Raw genomic sequence first — 23,303 nt, 5'->3', positions numbered from 1 at the left:
CCAGCAACTTTGCACAGCCATTGAAGAGGAGTGGACCAACATTCCACAGGCCACAATTGACAACCTGATCAACACTATGCGAAGGAGATGTGTTGCACTGCATGAGGCAAATGGTGGTCACACCAGATACTGACTGGTATCCCCCCCCAATAAAACAAAACTGCACCTTTCAGAGTGGCCTTTTATTGTGGACAGTCTAAGGCACACCTGTGCACTAATCATGATGTCTAATCAGCATCTTGATATGGCACACCTGTGAGGTGGGATGGATTATCTCAGCAAAGGAGAAGTGCTCACTATCACAGATTTAGACTGGTTTGTGAACAATATTTGAGGGAAATGGTGATATTGTGTATGTGGAAAAAGTTTTAGATCTTTGAGTTCATCTCATACAAAATGGGAGCAAAACCAAAAGTGTTGCGTTTATATTTTTGTTGAGTGTATATTTTACATTATATCTTAATCAAACATGCCCTAATCACTCTCATATTTGAAAGTGAGAGGCAGACTGGCCCTCACTATCACCTGAAAAAATTTTGTCTGGATGTGATGCCAGATTGTGTATTTTGTGGACATTTGAATTTAATATTGAAAAGCCCATTTGGTGTCCATTTTCCATTATATCTCAGTTAAAAGTGCCTCAATCACTCTGATTTTTCTGTTATGAAGTTACCTACACTGCCAAAATTGGATGGGATGTTCCAATTTTATGCCTGTTTGTCTTCCAGTTATCAGTCAGAAACCAAGTGAGAAAAAGCAGTGACAAATTGTGCTTAGCAGAGATAACCAATGTTCTGTGAAATTATCTGAAAAAGAATTCAGAAACTGAAGAAGTTGAACCCCCCCCCCCAAAAAAAAACCCTGAAAATGCCACAAAAAATCTTTGATTCAAGTGCATGAACTAAATACATTCTCCTGGCATTTGATCACATCTAATTTTGCTTATGAAAAGTCACTTCTAACAAGACTTTGACTTAAACACTTTTTCCAAGGTGAAAATTTTGTGAAATTGTCAACTAATGTTGGCGGACGTTTGTGCTCTATGAGTGCGTTGCTCTAGTTTTTTTTTTTTTTTTTTATGAAAGCATGGGACCTGAGACCCACTGTTGCTGGATTCCATAGGGTGAAGGGATGAGAGCCTACAACACCCCTTGGATAGGACGTTGGTTACTTTTAATGCCAAGGCTGGTCCCCATTTACAGATGGGGGATTGAGTCAATATGATGATGATATGTCTCGTACCAGTACACAGACAGTGACTCAGAGGTGAAGCCAGGTCTTCATGTTAGTAGCCCAACTTATCCCACTTACCATTTTCATTTGAGATTATATTTAAAGGTCCAAGCCTCATGTGAAAACTGAATTTGCAATAATTAAATTAAAGCGACAAAAAACAACAGCAACAACATAAAGATTAGAGCTTGAAAGCACTTTAATGTGTGCTGAAAGTTACTATATTTTTCTGATGTAATTTACATTGATTTATGTAGTTGTAACAGATCCCATGTGCTGTTGAAATTGGGTTTATTTCATTTTGGAGAAGAAGTTGTATAATCCAAAACAGAGCATGCATGAGCAAACTCCCACACAGTCCATGGACCTAATACGTTGTGCTTGTCACAAAATATACCCCAAAAAGGCTTACCTGGTAGCTGGCATTTAGGGATCCAAAGCCCAGGCCTGAAATCATGTTTTTCACCAGAGTGGGACTTCTGCACCGCGAGAGAGAGAGAGAGAGAGAGAGAGAGAGAGAGAGAGAGAGAGAGAGAGAGAGAGAGAGAGAGAGAGAGAGAGAGAGAGAAAATCCCATTAAGCACTCACTGTGACAAATCACAAATCAGTTTGTTACAAGCAGACACACACACAGAGACTGTAAACAGGTGCTAAAACACACACACATGTACAGTACGTGTGTAATATCCGTGCGTGCAAGTGTTTGTGTAATTACTGCTGCTTTCTCTGGCGGTTGCAGAGAACATCTGTTTGCACATGCTAACGAGGCTTTTTGCTCTCCTGCAACGCACACAGCTGCTTACTAATGGTGTCAACAAACAGGGAAACACCTACACAACAGACACCACAAGCTCACAGTCACTCTTTCTTTTGTTTATTTGATGGCTGCATATTGAAATAATAGAGGTTCAGTTTCAGCGATCACAGTTCCAGCAGCCATAAAACCCACACTCATATTCAGATGAAAAAAATAGCAAAAAACAAAAAACATGTAAAATGTATGTATGTGCCTGTGGATGTGTGTGTGTGTGTGTGTGTGTGTGTGTGCGTGCGTGCGGACTTACCCGGTCATCTTTGGTGGTCTCCGCTTTTGGTATTCAATTTCGTCCACAGTCCACACGGCCCCCTTCACGTTCTCAACGCGAACAAAACACTTATGTAGACTTAAGTTGTGGCGCACAGCATTCTGGGAAAAGCAGAGCGAGCAGTGCTTTAATGCGACTGAAACCCTATAAACCATGTCCTCTACCTTTGAATAATTTTGATTATTTCCATTCAGCAAACTGAGTTTTGTCAGATCACTCTTTTGCCTTCCGTAAAGCAATCATTACAAGAATTGTCAAAAAGCATAAGAGTTTCCTGAAACGTGATTCCAAAATGTACCAGTTCCTAAGTTCTTATAATATTTCACGCATTCCATGAAATCCAACAAGAGAGGAACATGAACAAAAAATGGACAGCTTCTTATTTTGTGCCCACCACTAGGGCTGCAACTAATGATTTTGTAATCAATAAATCTATGGATTATTTTGTTGATTGACCAATTAATCTAAGGATTATTTTTTTATTAGTCTGTTAATTATTTTCTGATTATTCAATTATCCTTTGGTTAATTTACCAGTAAATTATAACCATAAATTTTTGCCAACAACTTTCAAGCTTGAATTCACGTATTCTAGCTTAAATAGTATGCACATTTTTTTTATTCTCAGTATATACAAGATTTAGCAAAATGCCACAAAATGAAAAAGACGGTCATTGGAAAAATATGGAAGAAAATCTTGCACGAGCTTTGCATCATCCTGAGACACAAAAAGACAGACACTGTTATTTTATTTAGTGGTTTCTGACACACACACACACACACACACACATTTTTTTCCTTACAAATTTTAATGTCAACTTCCATTAATTTTCATCATCCTAAAAGTATTCAAATATTTTTAGACTCATACTGCATATGAAGGCTAATGTATGAATCCTTCCAAATCAGATTTACAGAAAAGCTACAAAGGCTGTAAGATAGCACTGACAACACCTTTCTGTGTCTCTTCCTGTGTCGACTCACATAACTGACTTGCATATTTTACATAAGGAAACATTTGTTCCACAAGTTCCATAGTAATTCAAATTTTGTGATATGACAAAACAGGGAAGTGGTCAAAGAGACAGCAAGGGCACAAAATCTCTGGATGCTCTTGCTTCAGTTTTGCCCCATCTTAAAAGGTGTAATCCTTCAGTTTTTAAAGAGGTACAATTGGTAGATTTTTGTTTTAAATCTTCCTTTTACAGTTGAATATAATAATATTGCTTTTAAAGTGGTACAATTCCATGAATGTGCGAAAACTGGGTCTGAAACAACTTATATTATACTTCTGTGACATGCCATGCATCAAGAAAGTATTCACGGCGCATCACTTTTTCCACTTGTTGCTATGTTACAGCCTTATTCCAAAATGGAGTAAATTAATTTTTTCCCTCAACATTCTACTCACAACACTCCATAATGACAACATGATTTTTTTTTTTTTTTTTGCAAATTTCTTAAAAATAAAAAACTAAGGGCCCCTTCACACATAACACGATTGAGGCAGAATGGTGCACAAAGGAGGAGTCAAATGGCACTCATGGGAAATCGCAGCTGCACTCAAACGCCTCGTACAGCAGTCGCCACATTCATTTGGGCACAGCACATGCACTTTATGTTCACATGCCGTTCGTGCTAGAAACCCATTTGAATGGCGGGCAAGATGATGTCGCACTTCCATCTGATCGTATTTGCAGCATTTGAACGGCATGTCTTACACAGGTTGGACATATCGTGCTGCAGCCGAGCAGCTGCACGAAATCATCGGCCATGTCGAACTGTGGATGAGTGATGTGATCGGGGCAGCCTTCACACCAGCGGCCAAAAGTCGTCTGATGCCGTGCAAATGGCCATTTGATCGATTCTCGGCTGGAGTCCAGGTCCCACCCACAAGCATCCAACACTGTTCACGGGGCACTTAGAAAACGCGGGGCCATTCGCGCTGCCAGCACGAGAGTAGAGTGCAGGTGACCGCTTTCAACCTGGCTGTGTGAATGGCCCCACATGTTCTAAGTGCCCCACAAGTGTGCCGTTACCAAGAAACACACGTCATGCAAGCCCCCCCGCAACATGTGGTGTGTGAGTATGCCCCCCCACGCCATGCTCCAATATTGTCAGGTGCGGCTGAGGTGGCTGGAGTTCGATCGCTGTCCAGAGCAGCGTGCATCTGGACGGGTATAATATTCAGCTGGAACAGCTGAACACTGTGTACTTGCAACTCAGCTGGAGGACAATCCTGACTAGTCTCCCAGTTCCTGCAGCTGAAAAACTTCCCCACAGCATGATGCTGCCACCACCGTGCTTCACTGTAGGGATGGTTTCTGGTTTCCTCCAAACACGGCGCCTTACATTCACTCCACAGAAGTACACAGAAGTCACGGTTCGGTACAAGTTCAGGTTTTACATAGCTTTAAACAGTGGGCAGCATGAGAGCTGCCTATTGACACCAACACTAAAATAAAGTGTAAATGTAAACTTTATTTTTTCATTAAACATTTAGAAATTAGATTCCATCCCTTATCATTTACGTTGGAATGAATTTACTGTGCATCGCACGGTTTTGTTTTTGATTTTTGTGTCTCGCAACGTGTGGAGCCAGACTGCCTTCAAAAGCTGACTGAGCTCATACGGTGACAGTGACCCAACACAAACGCGTATCAGTACGCTTTCACTTTTACTTTGAAGTTTCTGAAGAAAAGGGGAAATTAACCAATTTCTTTAATTCTTCAAAAGTTTCTGGATTAAACAATCCCATCACTGGCTGCAACTGGCTGGTTTCCTCTGTTCGACTTCGACACAGCAGGCTTTGGAGGGAAAGTCTGGTGACATGAGATGAAATGTGATTTATGGAAACAAATACACACGTGTCTATAATCATACTGTGCAGCGTTGTACCATGCATTCTGCATGCAGTTCTGCACGCTGAACCATCAAGGTGCGAACCACACGGTTCAATACAAATAAATGTATTGTGACACTCCTAGTTGTGGCTATCTGCAATATGTCTGTGTTGATGCTTGCATTACGTGACTGTGTAGCAGACACATAATCAAATCAAATTCTTCCACATTATGTTTTTGTTCTCTGTGTTTGATTTCTCAATTGACAAGACTTATTTAGATGCAACCGCCTGTTGTAGTTGTTAGTGTTGCCTTAAAATGGAAGTGTTGTGTCCTCACTTGTCCACTGTATCAAACGCTTGATTGCTAATAATGTATTGTGACTAAAGTTGTTAAAAGTGAATTTATCATGGTTGTAAGACTGACAGATGCTATTTTTGCTGACTTAGCTATCTTGATGTATACTGTAAGTGTACTCAAGATGTGTTCAGTACAAACAACGCTTTGTTTTGTTTTTTGGTGTTTTGTATATTTACTCCTGACCCGAGTAAAATCTTAAAATAGCGCAGTTTTTTTTTAACCCATGAGTTCTTAAATGAAAACTATGGCTCCGTGCACACCGTGCTAATATGCAGCAGCAGTTCTCCAGTCGTATTATTTTATCTGAGAATTATCAGTCATCATCAGCACTCACACATCCACAAGCACTCAGACAGGCACACCGCTATCACTCTACCTCCCCCCCTCACCCCCACCAACTCACCCACCCCCACCTCCGGGACAGGCCTCCCTTTTCATCTGCTATTTGTAGTTTGTTCATGCCCAATTTCATTACCAATTTTAATTCGTCTATAATTAAATCCTGCATATTCTCTCTGACACGCTGTTCTAAGCCGTGAGGGAGGGATAGGCCAGGCGTGCATCACTCTTCGCCCAAATTGCACAGGCAGATACACACGCACATATAAACACACACGTAATTACACAAACCATAATCAGCGCAGGAACCCTTTCTCCCCCGCATCCCCTCAACCCCCGAGCTGTGATGCTAAGTTTTGTAAATGAGTCTGACCCCAATCTCCGCCTGCCACCCTGACAGTGGAAACACACATACGCAACCGCACAAAGACACACAGCAGACACACGCGCTACAGCGGCACTATTTGCATTCGTCTCCGTGATGAAAGCCTAATTCTCCCAGTTAAAACATTAGCAGTCATTTACAGTGGGTCACAGCACATGTGTCACTCATCTCCACTCCCCCAGGCTGAAAGGGGCAAAAAAAAAAAAGAAAGCATGCTGTATATTGTCTCCTCCTGAAAAATACAAATCAAAGCTCAACAATTGGTTTCTCTCAGGTATTTCTGGAAGCATTTTTAAAACAGATATTTTCTTTTTCACCCACCTTTTTTTTTAACTTAGCTGATAGAGTGAGCTGATCAATAACTAAAGGTTTGGTGGGTTTGATTGACACTGACAATGAACTTGGAATGTGGCAAATATAGATGCAAAGAATGGCAATGTAAGTGTATGATTTTTTTCAGTTAATGCTATTCTGGAAGTCTCAATCATCCAGCCCTCCTTTCAAACCACATTCGATCAAAAGAGGTCAAACATGTTTTTGGAGTTTGAGGAAGTGGTGGCAGAGCCTTTAATTTCTTAATCTGAACACCAGGCACTGAGAGATCCCACATTATCTTTGCAACATGGCAAACCTGGAAAAGAAGGTTATTTTAGCCATAGAAGAAGCAAGAATTCTTCATTATATATATATATCTATCTATGTGTGTATGTGGTTCGCATAGACTGTCTTCAGTTTTTGGATATGGCTTGTGCATAGCACGACGATGTGCATCCTTTATTATGAAATTTTTTGGAATTAATTTTCAAAACCTTTATTTTGATATTAAACCTTTATTTTGACGTTGTAACATTAGTACTTCTAAGATGGCGCTCTCTGTCCTGCAAAACCAACGTTTGTATATGGATTTCTGTCAAAATTAGTTTCCATGTTCCGTTTATTTCGTCATATAAAACCGCTAATGTAAAAAAATATAAATATGTATTTTATGACTTTATTTTGACATGAAATGCACTCATAAAATGTGACCTTGTGGTTAAAAACAAGTGCACCCTTTCTTCTTCTGTGGCGTTTAACGGCAGCCGGCATCCGTATTGTTACATTGCTGCCACCTGCTGCATCAGTCTGTTATAGCAGTACTAAATCCTCTCGATGAGTCCAGTGTCTTTCAAGTATTTAAAAAGCCAAAACTTCCCCCTCTCACTTCACATTATGGCTAAAATACTTCCCATAGAAACTTCTTTCAGGCCTTACAACTAATTTCCTTCAGTTTTTACTCTTTAATGAATAAACCGTTCAAAAATGATGAGATGTAGTTTGTAAAATAAAATATTTTAATGGAAAATTAAAGCACTGTGCTAAATACTGTACAGGTATATTCAGTGGTTATGATTTTTATTATTTATACTGCAACTGGTGGCATTTGAAAGTGCTGCATTCTGGTGATGGCATTTAACAATATTTTATTTCGAATTCAATCTGGTGGTGGTATTTGGCATTATTATGCAGTATTGATCTGGTGATGGTCTTTTTTAATTACATTTTTTAGCTCCCAATTTTCTATAGAAATGCTATCTTCACACAAGGACTGCACTAGTCATTTAAAAAGAAAACACCTTATATGCCTACAGTTATTACTGAAGAAGACAAATGTCACACAACTGGGTCACAGTGGGCTCTGGTGGCCACAATCAAAAGGTGTATAATCAGTTTGCTGCAATAATTCTTTCTTATTTGAGTCTTGATTGTGCAATCAAACAGTAATTTTTTATTCTAGTTTTTTATCGTTTATGTTTTGCCCTACAAAACACACACACACACACACACACACACACACACACACACACACACACACACACACACACACACACACACACACACACACACACACACACACACACGCACACACTCGCACACACACACACTCACACACACTTAAACCTAAACAAAAACAAGTAAACACTATAACTGAAGGGATGAATGGAGAAATGTGATTTTATAATCTTGTAATTGGTGTGGAAAGCTCCCTGACACCAGAGTGAAGCAGAATCACACATCAACACTTTATCAGCTTTTAAAAAAGTGTCTTTTTGATTCTTGGTGACATTTAACCAACAAAGTGATTTGCACGAGCTGTTGGCAAGAACACCAAGTTCAATGAATGCATTAAAAAAACAGACATCTTTCTTTTAGCACTTCAATCAATCAGTGCAGCCCTTTGAGCCAACACACAGCGCTCATTTCCCCGCTGATCTCAATCATCTATTTCTCCTCTCATCCCTTCCTGATTCCCTCTCTCTCCGTTTGTCTGATCAATGACTCCCTCCCTCTGACACTGCTGCTCTCCTCATGAAATATAACAGTGCATTAAAGGACATACATCTCTCTGGCCTGATTTGACTCACTGATCGGTTATATAAATACATGCGGCCGCGCCCAAGATGTATTTAGAGGTCTGAGCGGCACAGGAAGCAGACACCAGACATTAATAGTTAAAATTCATAAAAGTCAGATGAGGAGGTAAAGATATCCCTGCCTGCCCCATCTCTTAACGCCTCTCTCCTTCCTCCATCCTTCCATCATTCCTTCATGTTTCAGGGCTATTAGAAGGAGGTGGAGGGGTTTGTCTGCACCCGTCCTCTCCCTGCCGCGCACCTTCTCTCACTTCCACTTTCTCTGGAGGAACTGACACTCAAATTAGTGCCACGTTTCTGCAGAAATGGGTCAGCACCTACAACGGCAGGCTCAGGCCAGATGTGCGTTTTTGTGAGTTTGTGCATGTGTGTGATAGCGAGCAGTGTGCGTTGATGTCTCTGTAATGAGGCTGTGTGACGGCTATAATGTGGGTAAAGTGACGGAGACTCACCGAGTGTGGTGCCGGAGGTAAGAGAATCGTTTGGGGCTGACAGGGAGAGCAACTGACCGACCCAATGGTGGCGAGTGAGAGAGCGAGAACGGGAGAGAGCAGCGGAAAAGTGTCTCACAGAGGACAGAAACAACTATTAGCTGTCAAATCAGTCATATCTTTAAGGGCGCTGCAAAGTCAGCTTCTAAAAGTGTCTGCCGGTGACGTGCGAGCGTATGTATCATTTGGAGTGTTAATGGGAAATTAAGTCCTTCAAAGTCTGTCCCTTTAGTTGGTGTGGTCCAGTGCTCAGTGCTTCAGGTGATCGTGCAAAAATGAGCTGCTGCTCTTCTCATTTATTAGCGTGCACACAGCTCTTTTACATCGCAATACTTTTTATTATTTTATGTTTTTTTTATTTTATTTTAATTTGTGGTTAAACCCATCAATACCCAGAGACAGGGTTTAAGATTTTAAATGTGTTTAAAAAAGAACCCCATTAATATATTTATTTAAACAGTTTGATGCAACACTTGAAAATCAATAAAATGTTATTAGTCTACATCTTGTAATGGGTTTAACATGTAAAACAACACCCAAAATCAAGTGGAAATGTGTAAAAATCAATCAAAATACAAAGAAAGAACATGTCATTTGAGAATTTAGATCCTCTTTTGGTCATCATATTCTTATCAGTGCCTACACGTTGTTGATGAGTCACACTGAATGTTGAGTTTGTTTGGATGCTCCAAGTCAATTCTAAGATGTGTCGGCACAATAAGTTTCATTTTTAGGACTGTAAATTTGAACTAATGCCACTTTAATATCGCTGCTAATGATGGTGTTCTCTTTTAAAACATCTTTATTCTTTTATTTAAATGTCGCAACTCTTTTATTAAGTAAGTCTTTAATCTGTGATTGCCTGAGAGAAAGACAAATGAAGTTTCATTGGACTTTGGTACAATGCCAATAAAGATTTCAATTCAATCATCAGATGGCACCTTTTAATCCATTCCAGTTCATCCTGTTCAATTCGGGATAATTAAGTCTCATTTTGTTCAACAAATTTAATGCGGGTGGTTTGACTGATTGAAATAAATGTTCTAATCATAATCATTGTCATTATTTAAAGGCACAGGTCTTTGTCATGTTGACAATCTGTATCACAGAAAAAGAAACTCTTTGAATTGAAGGAATTTCTGCATGTGTATTTTATTGAGAAGCTCCATCAGCCCATTTTGCTACAAAACTAATACCAGTGGATGCGGTTGATCTTTGTTTGTTTCATCTTGTGATTTTTGCCTGAATATAATTCAGTCTGTCAGCTTTGACCTCATAGTTTAGCTAATTATCTGATAAAAACAGTCAAATCACAATACCCTAGGCATGTGGAGATTAATCGATACGAATCGGTATCTAGATACAAACGTGTGTGATGCGAGTGTATCGGTTCATTCAGTGTGCATCGATTCAATTGATGGGCAAAATCGTGACGCATCGCTCGCTGCATGCTTGCATCAATTTTTTCCGAGGCATATTGAACGCACCATCACTGCTTCGTGTTGTCTTTTGAACACGGGGGTGACAGTTCAACTTTTATGCATTTGTATAAAATCCTGTTTAATGTTGCCATTCTGAGGCATCACATGTTGCTTGATGAAAGAAAGAATAAATGTAAAGGGCTTTTTTCCGCATGAGGCTGCAAAATAAAATACGAACAAAGGGGAAAAAAGGTTCTGAATTCACTGTAAAAATGTAATTTTCATGCAGGTAGTTAGAACATGTTTCCAGGCAGACTAAGATATCAAGCTGTCAAAATGTTCTGTGAATTTATCTGTTTTTATATTACACCATCATAATCCATTCTTCTCAACATGGAGTGCAGCTCATTGTCATTGGAGACTTGAAACAATGATGGGTGTAAAAAACAAAACAATTAATAAAGCGTGCTGCTTTGTAAAATCTGATGATGATTATTCTGAAATTGTGGGAAAACATGGAAAAGGACCGGAGATGTATTGCTTCATGTTTCTGAGCAGTTGAATTTTAAATTTAACTTATCAAAAATAAATAAATAATAAATAAGTGAGTAAGTAAGTAAATAAAAGTCTCTTAAAACTGGATCAAAAGTGCGCAGAGAGCACAGCACTACCACAACTGCATGTCAAAGTATGTAGGGAAAATATTAGATCAGCTTTTTAATTTAATTTAACCATGTTACAGCCATTGAGATTGAGATCTCCTTTACAAAGGAGACCTGGACAGTTGTCTAGTTTCCAATACACCTAACCTGCATGTCTTTAAATGTGAGAGGAAACCAGACTAGCCAGAGGAAACCCACGCAAACACGGGGAGAAAATGCAAAGAAACACAGAAAGGCCACAGGTGGGAATCGACCCCATGACCTTTTTGCCTTGAGGCAACAGTGCTAACCACAAATCCGCGATGCTGCCCTCATTTTTAAATAGGCAAGTTCACTAAAAGTAAAATATCTGAGTCCAATTCCATAACATTAGTCACTTTCTTATGTATGAGCATGGGGCCGGAAATTTGACCTTGACCGTTGACCCATCATAACCAAAGTCAAATCACTTCTTCCCATCCATAGGTCCAATGTACGTGCCAAGTTAGAGTAAAAGTGGGTTAGGCATGATTGAGATCAAGGCATTCACAAGAGTGTATGCCTCTGACAGCGTCAATAATTATTCATGTTTTTTTAGTTCACGTTTATGTGTGTGACGTTCCCTTACCTTCCATGTGGCTGTGTTTCTCCTGAAGTAGGCAAACTTTCTTGTAAACCAGTTGTAGATCTCATTGAGTGTCAGCTGTCTGTCTGGAGATTCCAGAATAGCCTGAGGGCAAGGAGAGAGAGAGAGAGAAAATCCCATTAAGAGAGAACCAAATTCAGACAGCAAAAGAGATGGAGAGAAGAAAAGGACAAACATGATGATGTCACAGGAAAGACTTACGTGACGTATAAGAGAGGCATAGGTGAAAGGAGGCCTGACATCAGCGTTCTTGTAGAACTCACAGTTCTGAGCCAGTTCTGTAAAATAAAAAGTACACAACAATGCAATGAATAATGTGAAACAAATACAAAAAATTCCCAATTTAGCTGTTCGTTAAACAACAATACAAACTCAATTTTTCTACCACAATGCCACATCTACAATGAGAAAGAACATAAAAATCTATGAGAGATTTGCCTCCTGTGCATTACTAAACTGCATTTGTTCCTTAGGGCCTTATTTTGACTGTGGGTACAGAAGGAGCAAATACGTTTCCAAGGTCTAACTGCTATCAAGAGGGCGAGAGTGTAAACAAGGGTGCAGGGTGTACATGGAACAGAGAAAGTCACCTAAATAATCACAGATGAGCTGTGTGCTGCCATAAAATTAGCCAGTCAGAGTGTCACATGTCATTCCCTTTGTCAGGCTCATAGTGCTGTGGTATTAAACAGACACAGTTCAGAAACTTTCTGGTGATAAAGTGGATCTGCAAAGTGCGCACACATGGAGCAAGTACAACCCCTGGCAAAAATTATGGAATCACCGGCCTCGGAGGATGTTCATTCAGTTGTTTAATTTTGTAGAAAAAAAGCATATCACAGACATGACACAAAACTAAAGTCATTTCAAATGGCAACTTTCTGGCTTTAAGAAACACTATAAGAAATCAGGAAAAAAAATTGTGGCAGTCAGTAACGGTTACTTTTTTAGACCAAGCAGAGGGGAAAAAAATATGGAATCACTAAATTCTGAGGAAAAAATTATGGAATCATGAAAAACAAAAGAACGCTCCAACACATCACTAGTATTTTGTTGCACCACCTCTGGCTTTTATAACAGCTTGCAGTCTCTGAGGCATGGACTTAATGAGTGACAAACAGTACTCTTCATCAATCTGGCTCCAACTTTCTCTGATTGCTGTTGCCAGATCAGCTTTGCAGGTTGGAGCCTTGTCATGGACCATTTTCTTCAACTTCCACCAAAGATTTTCAATTGGATTAAGATCCGGACTATTTGCAGGCCATGACATTGACCCTATGTGTCTTTTTGCAAGGAATGTTTTCACAGTTTTTGCTCTATGGCAAGATGCATTATCATCTTGAAAAATGATTTCATCATCCCCACACATCCTTTCAATTGATGGGATAAGAAAAGTGTCCAAAATATCAACGTAAACTTGTGCATTTATTGATGATGTAATGACAGCCATCTCCCCAGTGCCTTTACCTTACATGCAGCCCCATATCATCAATGACTGTGGAAATTTACATGTTCTCTTCAGGCAGTCATCTTTATAAATCTCATTGGAACGGCACCAAACAAAAGTTCCAGCATCATCACCTTGCCCAATGCAGATTCGAGATTCATCACTGAATATGACTTTCATCCAGTCATCCACAGTCCACGATTGGTTTTCCTTAGCCCATTGTAACCTTGTTTTTTTCTGTTTAGGTGTTAATGATGGCTTTTGTTTAGCTTTTCTGTATGTAAATCCCATTTCCTTTAGGCGGTTTCTTACAGTTCGGTCACAGATGTTGACTCCAGTTTCCTCCCATTTGTTCCTCATTTGTTTTGTTGTGCAGTTTTGATTTTTCAGACATATTACTTTAAGTTTTCTGTCTTGACGCTTTGATGTCTTCCTTGGTCTACCAGTATGTTTGCCTTTAACAACCTTCCCATGTTGTTTGTATTTGGTCCAGAGTTTAGACACAGCTGACTGTGAACAACCAACATCTTTTGCAACATTGCATGATGATTTAGCCTCTTTTAAGAGTTTGATAATCCTCTCCTTTGTGTCAATTGACATCTCTCGTGTTGGAGCCATGATTCATGTCAGTCCACTTGGTGCAACAGCTCTCCAAGGTGTGATCACTCCTTTTTAGATGCAGACTAACGAGCAGATCTGATTTGATGCAGGTGTTAGTTTTGGGGATGAAAATTTACAGGGTGATTCCATAATTTATTCCTCAGAATTGAGTGAGTCTATATTTTTTTCCCTCTGCTTGGTCTAAAAAAGTAACCATTACTGCCACAATTTTTTTTCTTGATTTCTTATAGTGTTTCTTAAAGCCACAAAATTGCCATTTGAAAATTACTTTAGTTTTGTGTCATGTCTGTAATCTGCTTTTTTCCTACAAAATAAAACAACTGAATGAACATCCTCCGAGGCCGGTGATTCAATAATTTTTGCCAGGGGTTGTAGAAGTTCCACAAAATAATGGGAGTTCATTGCTCACCAACATTCCTCTTTTACATTGTGTTGTGCTCTTACACACATGAACAGAGTGCATTGTTCTTTTTCTAAGACTGAAGTGAGTGATTATTGTTTGTAACATGCTTTGTATCAAAGCCCAGGTTGTTGCTACATTTTCATTTCAAACCATGTTAAATCTGAACTAAGCAGACACAAGTGTTCCAGTGAGGAAACAGACCTGCTAATAAGTGCACACACAGCATGCAAAATTCCACACAACAATGAAAGTGCATTGCCTCACTGAGCTAAGTCACAGTGCTCACTTGCAGCACTGCTTAATGTAAGGTAAAAACTGTTCTCTTTTATACTATGTTAAACTACACTCTTGCTGTGCACAGTGTGCACACATTGTGGGCCTGCCATGTGATGCTTTTTGACCTCTGTGTTCTTTAAATAGCAGAAACAGACTGCACGGGACTTTAGACCAGGAAAAGCCTGGTCTAAAGTCAAACGCTTTTCTGATGTCTGATGTATCATCTGATGTGAACTCTATGCCTGACTGCACCTCAGTGTTAGACTAACATGCCCACATGAGCACAAGTGGATTTGTGATATTAAAGACATGAGTGCCAAGCGTAAAAAACATAAACACATTGGGAGAAATTAGCAAAAATGTTTATGTTGCGTTGTGTGCAGCTTTGTCGGGTGGAAGATAGGGTCCTTAATGACTGATGTAAATTAATTCAAAGACATATTCAATGATATGGAAATGTTCATGTATCTTTCCACTGACTTGTCTGAAGAAATTTGACTGTAAACTTAAGGACTGAGTTATTTTATACTAAAGAGAGCACATATTTACACATTCATTCCATTATATTGGGTTTGGTATTTTGATTTAATTTACATCATGTTGTAGAGATTTGTTTAACTGCAAATTTAAAGTGCACAATTTTAGAATTTATAACACAGAGAAGCCTCAATTGTTTCTAAAAAAATTATGTCATAAGAAATTTAAAATGTGTAATATCTCATTGGTGCACAAAATCCTTAATGCCACTGTTTTAAAAACTGCTCAAACTGTGTTGTTCCAGTTTATGAATTTTATCTGCACAGTGGGTACAGACCTGAAAGAGATATGTGAAGCATTCTATGTCACCAGATACTAAATTCTACACAATTAATTGAAATACTTTGATGTGAGGAGTTGTAAGGAGTGGAGGTAACTAATGGTGTGTGTTGTAACTGTTACCTGAGGCGATGGGGGTGCAGTACTTGTCAGAGTTGCGTCTTCGTATGGGCCCAACTGCATGCGTGTGGGAGTGGGAGTGTGGGTGCAGGCTAGAGGAGCTGATAACTGAGGGTCCCTGGCGCAACGGTGTGATGGGGGTGGCAGCCGAGGTGGGTGGGTGGGGAAGACCCTCTGGGTAGGCGTCACTGTCCCGCTTTAACAGAGAGCCACTGGAAGCCAGGTTTAGCTGTAGAGAGAAGCCAGGCTGAGCAGGGTGGTTCCCTGAATTAAAGTATAATCCTTCTCTGTTCCACTCCATCATGAAGCTGTGTAACTGGTGAGGCAATAGACAAAAGTTGTACTGTGGACAATTTCTCCAATCACAGCCACAGAAGCCTATAATTCCTTCAGAGTTGTCATGGGTGTTTTGGTGGCATCCCTCACTATTCTCCTTCTTGCACAGTCACTGTTTTTGAGAACTGTCTATTCCAGAAAGATTTACCAGAGTACCATACCGTACAATACTGTTTGACTGATGTAAATGAAATCCAAGACATCCAAGTAGGTCGAGTCAGGTCAACTGGATTTGTTGTTTCTTGAAGATATAATACTCTTCATCCAACAAAGTTGCATTAGTTCAAAAAAGTAAACAAGTCCTGTTGACACTACTCAACCTACATACTTAGATACTATGACCTGGATGACTGAGAATCTCCACAGTCAAGTCCAAGACATAGTCATTGGCTTGTAAATGTTCATGTGTCCATTCCCTGAATTGTTTGTCCAGTTACAGCTTCTGAAAATTGGAGCACCATACGTATCTATGTCAGGATTTGGTTTATGTTTGTGTCTGATTTTAGCTGTGGTTAGCACTGTTGCCTCACAGCGAGGAGGTCATGGGTTCGATTCCCACCTGCAGCCTTTCTGTGTGGCGTTTGCGTGTTCTCCCCGTGTTTGCTTGGGTTCTCACCGGGTGCTCCAGCTTCCTCCCACATCCAAAGACACGCAGGTTAGGTGGACTGGATACTTTAAATTGCCCATAGGTGTGCGTGCGGGTGTGGCTGTGTTTGTCTGTTTATATGCGGCCCTGCAACAGACTGGGGTCCTGTCCAGGGTGTATCCCGCCTCATGCTCTATGACTGCTAGGATAGGGTCCAGCACCCTGCAACCCTGAATTGGAATAAGTGGTTGAAGATGAGTGAGTGAGTGTTCTGTGGGTGTTTATTCTCTTGTTGGTCTCTATCCTACTTGGGTTTTCTCTGTCCCTATCTCTATTTTCTGTCTCTTGGTGCTTGGTGGTGCATGTGTCACTCTGTCTGGTCACACCCTTGTTCTGGTGCTTTCCTCACACCTGTTCCTAATCTGCAGCTCATCACCTGAGTGTATATAAGCTCCACTGGATGCACTTGCCTATCGCCAGAGTGATGCACCTTGTGCCTTCTCTCCAGCTCTGTTTCATGTTTTCTCATCCTGCCAGTCTCATCATGTTTTTGGATCACCTGCCTGTTTGTTTGACCACGCCCTTGCCTGATGATTTTTGTACTGTTGCTTCTCTTGGACTGCCTTACTGTGTACAGACCCAAGTTAAGTTCTTTATTAAACTATTTTACTCTACAGAGCTGTGTTTTTGAGTCGTGCAGTTGTGTCCAGCCATTCTGTCCACCATGCTTGATACTCTAATTCCGAAATGGTTAATTAGATATTTTTGTTCAACCTCTCAAAATAATTAAATAAAATGGATGGATGGATGAAGTTCCCAGCGCTCTTAATTATGAACACTTTTTTTTCTCCACAGCTGAATATTATAATACAAAGTGGCTGTTCACACATAGCTGTAATAATAATTCCAAATTCTATTTGTATGCAGCACAAAAATGTTAGCGGTTATACTAAGGGTTAGGGGTTATGGTTAAGGTTAGGAGTTACAACCCCAATTCCAATGAAGTTGGGACGTTGTGTAAAATGTAACTAATAACACGATACATTGATTTACAAATCATCTTCAACCTATATTCAACTGAATACACCACAAAGACGAGATATTTAATGTTCAAACTGATACATTTTATTGTTTTTGTGCAAATATTTGCTCATTTTGAAATGGATGCCTGCAACATGTTTCAAAAAAGCTGGGACAGTGGTATGTTTACCACTGTGTTACATCACCTTTCCTTCTAACAACACTCAAGCATTTGGGAACTGAGGACGCTAATTGTGAGTGTCATGACTGGGTATAAAAGGAGCATCCCAAAAGTCTCAGCCATTCACAAGCAAAGATTGGGCGAGATCACCACTTTGTGAACAACTGCGTGAAAAAATAGTCCAACAGTTTAAGAACAATGTTTTAGGGATTCCATCATCTACAGTCCATAATATAATAAGTCTTTTTCAAGAACGTCCCTGCTTATTTCAGCAAGCCAATGCCAAGCCACATTCTGCACGTTACAACAGCATGGCTTCGTAGTAAAAGAGTGCGGGTACTAGACTGGCCTACCTGCAGTCCAGACCTGTCACCCACTGAAAATGTGTGGCGCATTATGAAGAGCAAAATACAACAACGGACACTGGACTGTTGAACAACTGAAGTCGTACATCAAGCAAGAATGGGAAAGAATTCCACCTACAAAGCTTCAACAATTAGTGTCCTCAGTTCCCAAACGCTTATTGAGTGTTGTTAGAAGGAAAGGAAAGGTTCCAGAAATTGGACTCTCTACTGAACTGCCTTGAGAAAATAAAACAATGGCTCGGTGCAAATTCGCTCCAGTTAAATTCGGATAAAACCGAGGTGCTGGTGACTGCCCCCGATGATGTCATTCCAGGGATTAAACCGGATTTAGGTCTTTTGAGCTCATCTGCAAAATCTAGCCTGAGAAACCTAGGTGTTATCTTTGATAAAGAAATGTCATTTGAGCATCATTCCAAGCAGCTAACCAAAAACTGTTTCTACCAGCTGAGGAAGATTTCCAAACTCAGATCAGTTGTTTCAAATCTTGAGTTGATTATTCATACCTTTGTATCTTCTCATTTGGACTACTGCAACAGTTTGTTTTCCTGTCTGAACAAAAAGGAGCTGTCCCGTCTGCAGCAGGTCCAAAATTCTGCAGCAAGGCTGCTGTCTCCCTCAAGCACAAGGACTCATATCTCTCCTATTTTAAAGTCTCTTCATTGGCTCCCAGTGTCGTTGTGTTTCCATTTTAAGATCCTAGTGTTGACTTTTAGAGCTTTGCATGGCCAAGCTCCCTCCTACATTAGAGACCTGTTATGTCCCTACACTCCCGCTCGGAGCCTGAGGTCAGTGGATCAGAACCTTCTGAGGGTCCATCGTACCCACTTTAAGACCCGAGGAGATCGCTCTTTCCAGGCCGTTGCACCAAGGCTCTGGAATGATCTCCCTTTGTCTCTTCGTTCGCTGGACTCTGTCGATGTTTTTAAGAGCAAACTTAAAACCCTTCTGTTTCTCCAGGCATTCAATCCTTAGTAGTGAGAGGGCTGTTTTATGACCACTGTGTGTGTCTTAGAGTTATTTTATTGTGATGTACATTGTCTTTTATTCTCAGAATTTTTGATCTATGTGTGTCTTTTGTGAAGCACCTTGTGACTTTCCTTGTCTGTGAAAGGTGCTATATAAATAAACATTACTTACTTACTTACTTCTGTTTTTATTTACATTTTACACAACGTCCCGACTTCATTGGAATTGGGGTTGTAAACTTAGGGTTCAGGTTCTCCACTGGTACTACATTGTTTGGAGTATCGGTTGCATCGCACCTGTCCAACAACACCTCTTTCAGAGAAAAACTATATAAATCACACCAGTGTAGAAGCTGCACCAGAGTACAAGTCACATTTATCACTTCACAAGAAGTAAAATGAATTTAATGGGCACATTATTGAATAGACAATCATGCTATTGTGTGGGACAACTCTGTTTCATGATCAGATGAAAGACTGGATATTATTTGCATTTATGTACAGTGTGGAGTCTGCTGTTCGGGAGTATTCCGGTTCTTCTTTCAATTATTGACAATGGATTATCGCACGTGGATTGTACGATTTGATCACATTAACACAGTGCTGTTTGGGAAAACTCTACCTCGGTTGTGGAGTTCATTGTATGTGAAACATTTCCAAAAGTGGATGACTGACATCCAACAGCTCACCGTGGCATTTAGCTGTTACTGTTTAAGTTCTGTTTCTCCGCTGTGCATGGCACCACCGTGCAGGGACAGATGTCCATTTACTCAGTCATTTGTGTCATTTGGCAGGATGTTTTGCTGCTTCCTGTTTCATATTTGCTTGAAGTGAGCAAGACTGTTCATTGTATTTTATCTCTGGAGTCCGATGATCTCCAAAGACATGAGGAAAAGGTCAAAGTAATGACAATATCATGATCACTCATATAACCAAGGCTTTAGGTATGTACCAACTCTGTTTGAAATGCATGCTGAATGTAACTGAGCCCTCTAATGAAGTTTCTCTCTCTCTCTCTCTCTCTCTCGCTTCTTTAAAAAAAGGTAGTTTAATCATGGAGGAAAAAGATGGAAAAATGGAGGGAATTGTGATTTTTCAGAATCTAAATCACACCAGATTATAAATTGTAGGACCTCTTGAATTTGTAAAAAAACAGTGACTTATGGTGAAGTTGAAATACAAACTCTGGGGTGATTGTGATTGCGTTAGCTGGCCCCAGACTGTGGAACAAGTTACTTCCTGATTTATGCACTATTCCTGACCTGGCACTTTTTAAATCAAATCTAAAGACTTATTTATTTAAACTGGCTTTTAATACCTGGTGGTGCTTTGACATGTTTTGTTTTTATGTGCCGTTTTAAAGTTATTGTATGTTTGTTTTATTTTTGTGAATCTGATTTTACTGTAAAATACTTTGGACACTGTCTGGCTGCTGTAATGGACTTCATAAATAAAAGTTGATTGATTGATATGCTCCAGAAAATATGGAATGTATGATGCTATGCCTCACTGCACAGTGTGAGATGTTAGGGACAACAGATGGAAATTAGCCGATGGCTATAATTTGGCTTGTTTACTTTCACTGTATGGCGATGTACATGAGTGTGCACTGTTCCTTCTCAAATAAATAAATAATAATAATTATTATTATGTTGTGATAGCGCGTTGGATTTTCGAGGCAAGGGCATGGGTTTGAATCCTGATCATGTGAAAGATTTTTTGTTTTTTCCTACTTCAGTTGTTAAATGACTGCAGTAAAGTAAGAAAGATTTCAGACGCAACATTTCAAACAGTATTACGGCTTGAAAACAAGTAAAGTTGCACACTGTTGGCTACATACAGATAGCCACTCCCATCATAATAAAATCAGCGCCTCCTCATTTAGTGCGTGAGTAGAAATGAAAAGAAACCGTGCTGCTGGATCATTTTCCAGACAAATACAAATGCTAAAACATCGGAGTACACAAACTTTATAATACAACACAGAATATGTTTTCTTTTATTGCTTTGTGGTTATCAGTGGAGGCAAAACACAGAAAGTATCTCAAGCTGAGAGGAAGAAATATGAATGCTGGAAGTTATTTGACTCCAGTCCCGGAACAATGTGTGCATGTGCAAGATTAACACATTCAATCACGACAAAACATCTTTAACAGAGCTGTTGATGCTTCTGTTGAGTGTAACCCAGGAATTCCTGTGAATTTGTGAATTATCTGAATGCAACCTCCTCTTTCCTCGTGCAGAACCGCACACGCTCGCGGAGTCTCAACATATATTTATACACACACACACACACATACACACACACACACACACACACACACACACACACACACACACACACACACACACACACACACACACACACACACACACACACACACACACACACCACTGGCTGCAATTAGCCTTGGGCTTACAAAAACAAAACCACACGACAGCACATTTGTAAGAAAAGGAGCACACACACGCGCGTGCGCGCTCTGCGGTGGCAAAGTCTTCACGGACCAATACGGCCCAATTAGGCAGAGCCATGTGCATCCACGTACGTATGCACACACACACATGCACATGCACACACACAGCGAACAGAACCAACACTTCCAGTCTCTCTGGGACAGTCGTTGTAAGGTTGCTAGTTGGTAGTTTAGGACTAATTAAAATAGTGTGAGAGTGTGTGTGTGTGTATATATAAAATATGTGACTTTGCCCCCTCTCTGTACCATTTAAGTTGACTGTAGGGGGCGGGGCTGTTTAACAGGTACTTCATTAACGCTGCAACCCTGCCACATCACCACGGCAACAGTCTAACCCTGTTAATTGAGGACAAGCTTTGTTTCCATTCCTGACGCTCCTCCTTTGCCCCTCCTCCTCCAATCCCTGACCCCGAGGCTCATCTCCAGTGGCGACAGAACCCGCCTCATTCTGATTTCCCATTACATGTTAATGGCAGCTGATCCCCCAGTGAACAACACATCATCCACGCACACAACGGCACACACTGACACGCCGTTGTACCCATTTATATCCCTTCAAATTAAGACACTCCACCTCTAATTGACAATTAATTTCAACATCTTCATATTTTAATAAGACTGCTCGTCAATCAGAATAATGAAATATTCATTAGATACCTAATAACAACCTCACCAACACATGCCCACATTCTCACACACACACACACACACACACACACACACACACACACACACACACACACACACACACACACACACACACACACACACACACACACACACACACACACACACACACACACACCCCAAGATCAAGTTTCCCTTCATTTTGTTCATCACCCACTAAAAACAGTGAGCGTGAGGAGAAGCTTCTTTTCTTCTCTCGTTATAAAAAGCTGAGATATTGTTTTCAAATTGAGCATCGAAGACGTGTGAAACAGTGAAAATATGTGTCTAAAACTGTATTAATGACACACTAGCTCTTGGTGGTCAACAGAGGGCGCAGAAAGCCAAAGAACTAAAGAAACTAAAGAAACTGTAATGGTTGTTGATGAATGATGGTGAAAAGCTGAAGCTGATGGTCTTGTTAACAAATTTTAGCTGCCATTGTGTACTCAGTGGCAACTGCACTTGTTTGTTTTAGGTGGGTTTTTTTTTTTTGGTTGTTCTTTTTGGTTGTTTTTTTTTTAATTGATGGGACTGCCGGTAAAGTGTAAAGTTTGAAGTGTAAATATATACTTCAAAGTCAATTTTAAGTGCAAAACTACTGTTAATTCAAAAATCAAAAGACAGAACCAGCACTGGCAATTGTTGGTTTAATTACCCTTCTGACATGACACAAATGGCAATTTGGAAAATTTGAGGAAAAACAAATAAAACTATAACACAAAACAACACAAGGAACACAGAGCAGAGATTTGTCTTATTTCGGTGCCACTATTCTGTCAATTTATTTAAAGTGTTGAATGTTTGAATTCTTCCATTTCTCAAGTTCATCAGGTTCCTGAAGATGTTTGACAAGGAAACAAACCAATTAAATGATGTTAGCATAACAAAACAAAGTACTGTAATGGCAAAAATAAATATATCTTGTTATGTTAGTGGTGTGAACTTGTTTAATTAGTGGCATGAGCTTGTGGAACTACGATTCTGCCATACTGGTGCAGTTGAGGAGTTTCAGCAAACAGGACTTAATAATGTCAACTACTGACAATGGTTTAAAACGAACACATTTATATATGGTAACTGAAATTCCTAAGTGGCTTGTCCTAAACAAACAACTTTTACTTGGATTAATGTTTGCTGGCATTTTTTTTAAATTTACCTTTATTTAAC

At 39.9% G+C, this 23,303-nt stretch overlaps 1 protein-coding gene across 4 annotated transcripts in view; it reads right to left on the bottom strand.

The window, feature by feature from the left end:
- foxp4 (forkhead box P4) overlaps positions 1-23,303 on the bottom strand; it is a 271,351-nt gene that overhangs the window by 12,396 nt on the left and 235,652 nt on the right. For 2 of the 4 annotated variants that reach the window (XM_034166924.1, XM_034166923.1), the window contains exons 12-16: positions 15,541-15,853; positions 12,056-12,132; positions 11,837-11,938; positions 2,298-2,419; positions 1,646-1,712 (exon numbers count right to left, since the gene is read on the bottom strand). In XM_034166924.1, the coding sequence (XP_034022815.1) occupies positions 1,646-1,712; positions 2,298-2,419; positions 11,837-11,938; positions 12,056-12,132; positions 15,541-15,853 (681 nt within the window). The remainder of the gene's footprint in view (positions 1-1,645; positions 1,713-2,297; positions 2,420-11,836; positions 11,939-12,055; positions 12,133-15,540; positions 15,854-23,303) is intronic. The other 2 variants (XM_034166926.1, XM_034166925.1) reach the window with 1 other exon arrangement.

This window comes from Thalassophryne amazonica, chromosome 3 (genome assembly GCF_902500255.1).
Source record: "Thalassophryne amazonica chromosome 3, fThaAma1.1, whole genome shotgun sequence".
Taxonomy (NCBI): Eukaryota; Metazoa; Chordata; class Actinopteri; order Batrachoidiformes; family Batrachoididae; genus Thalassophryne; species Thalassophryne amazonica.
This window is presented reverse-complemented; position numbering and strand designations above follow the sequence as displayed.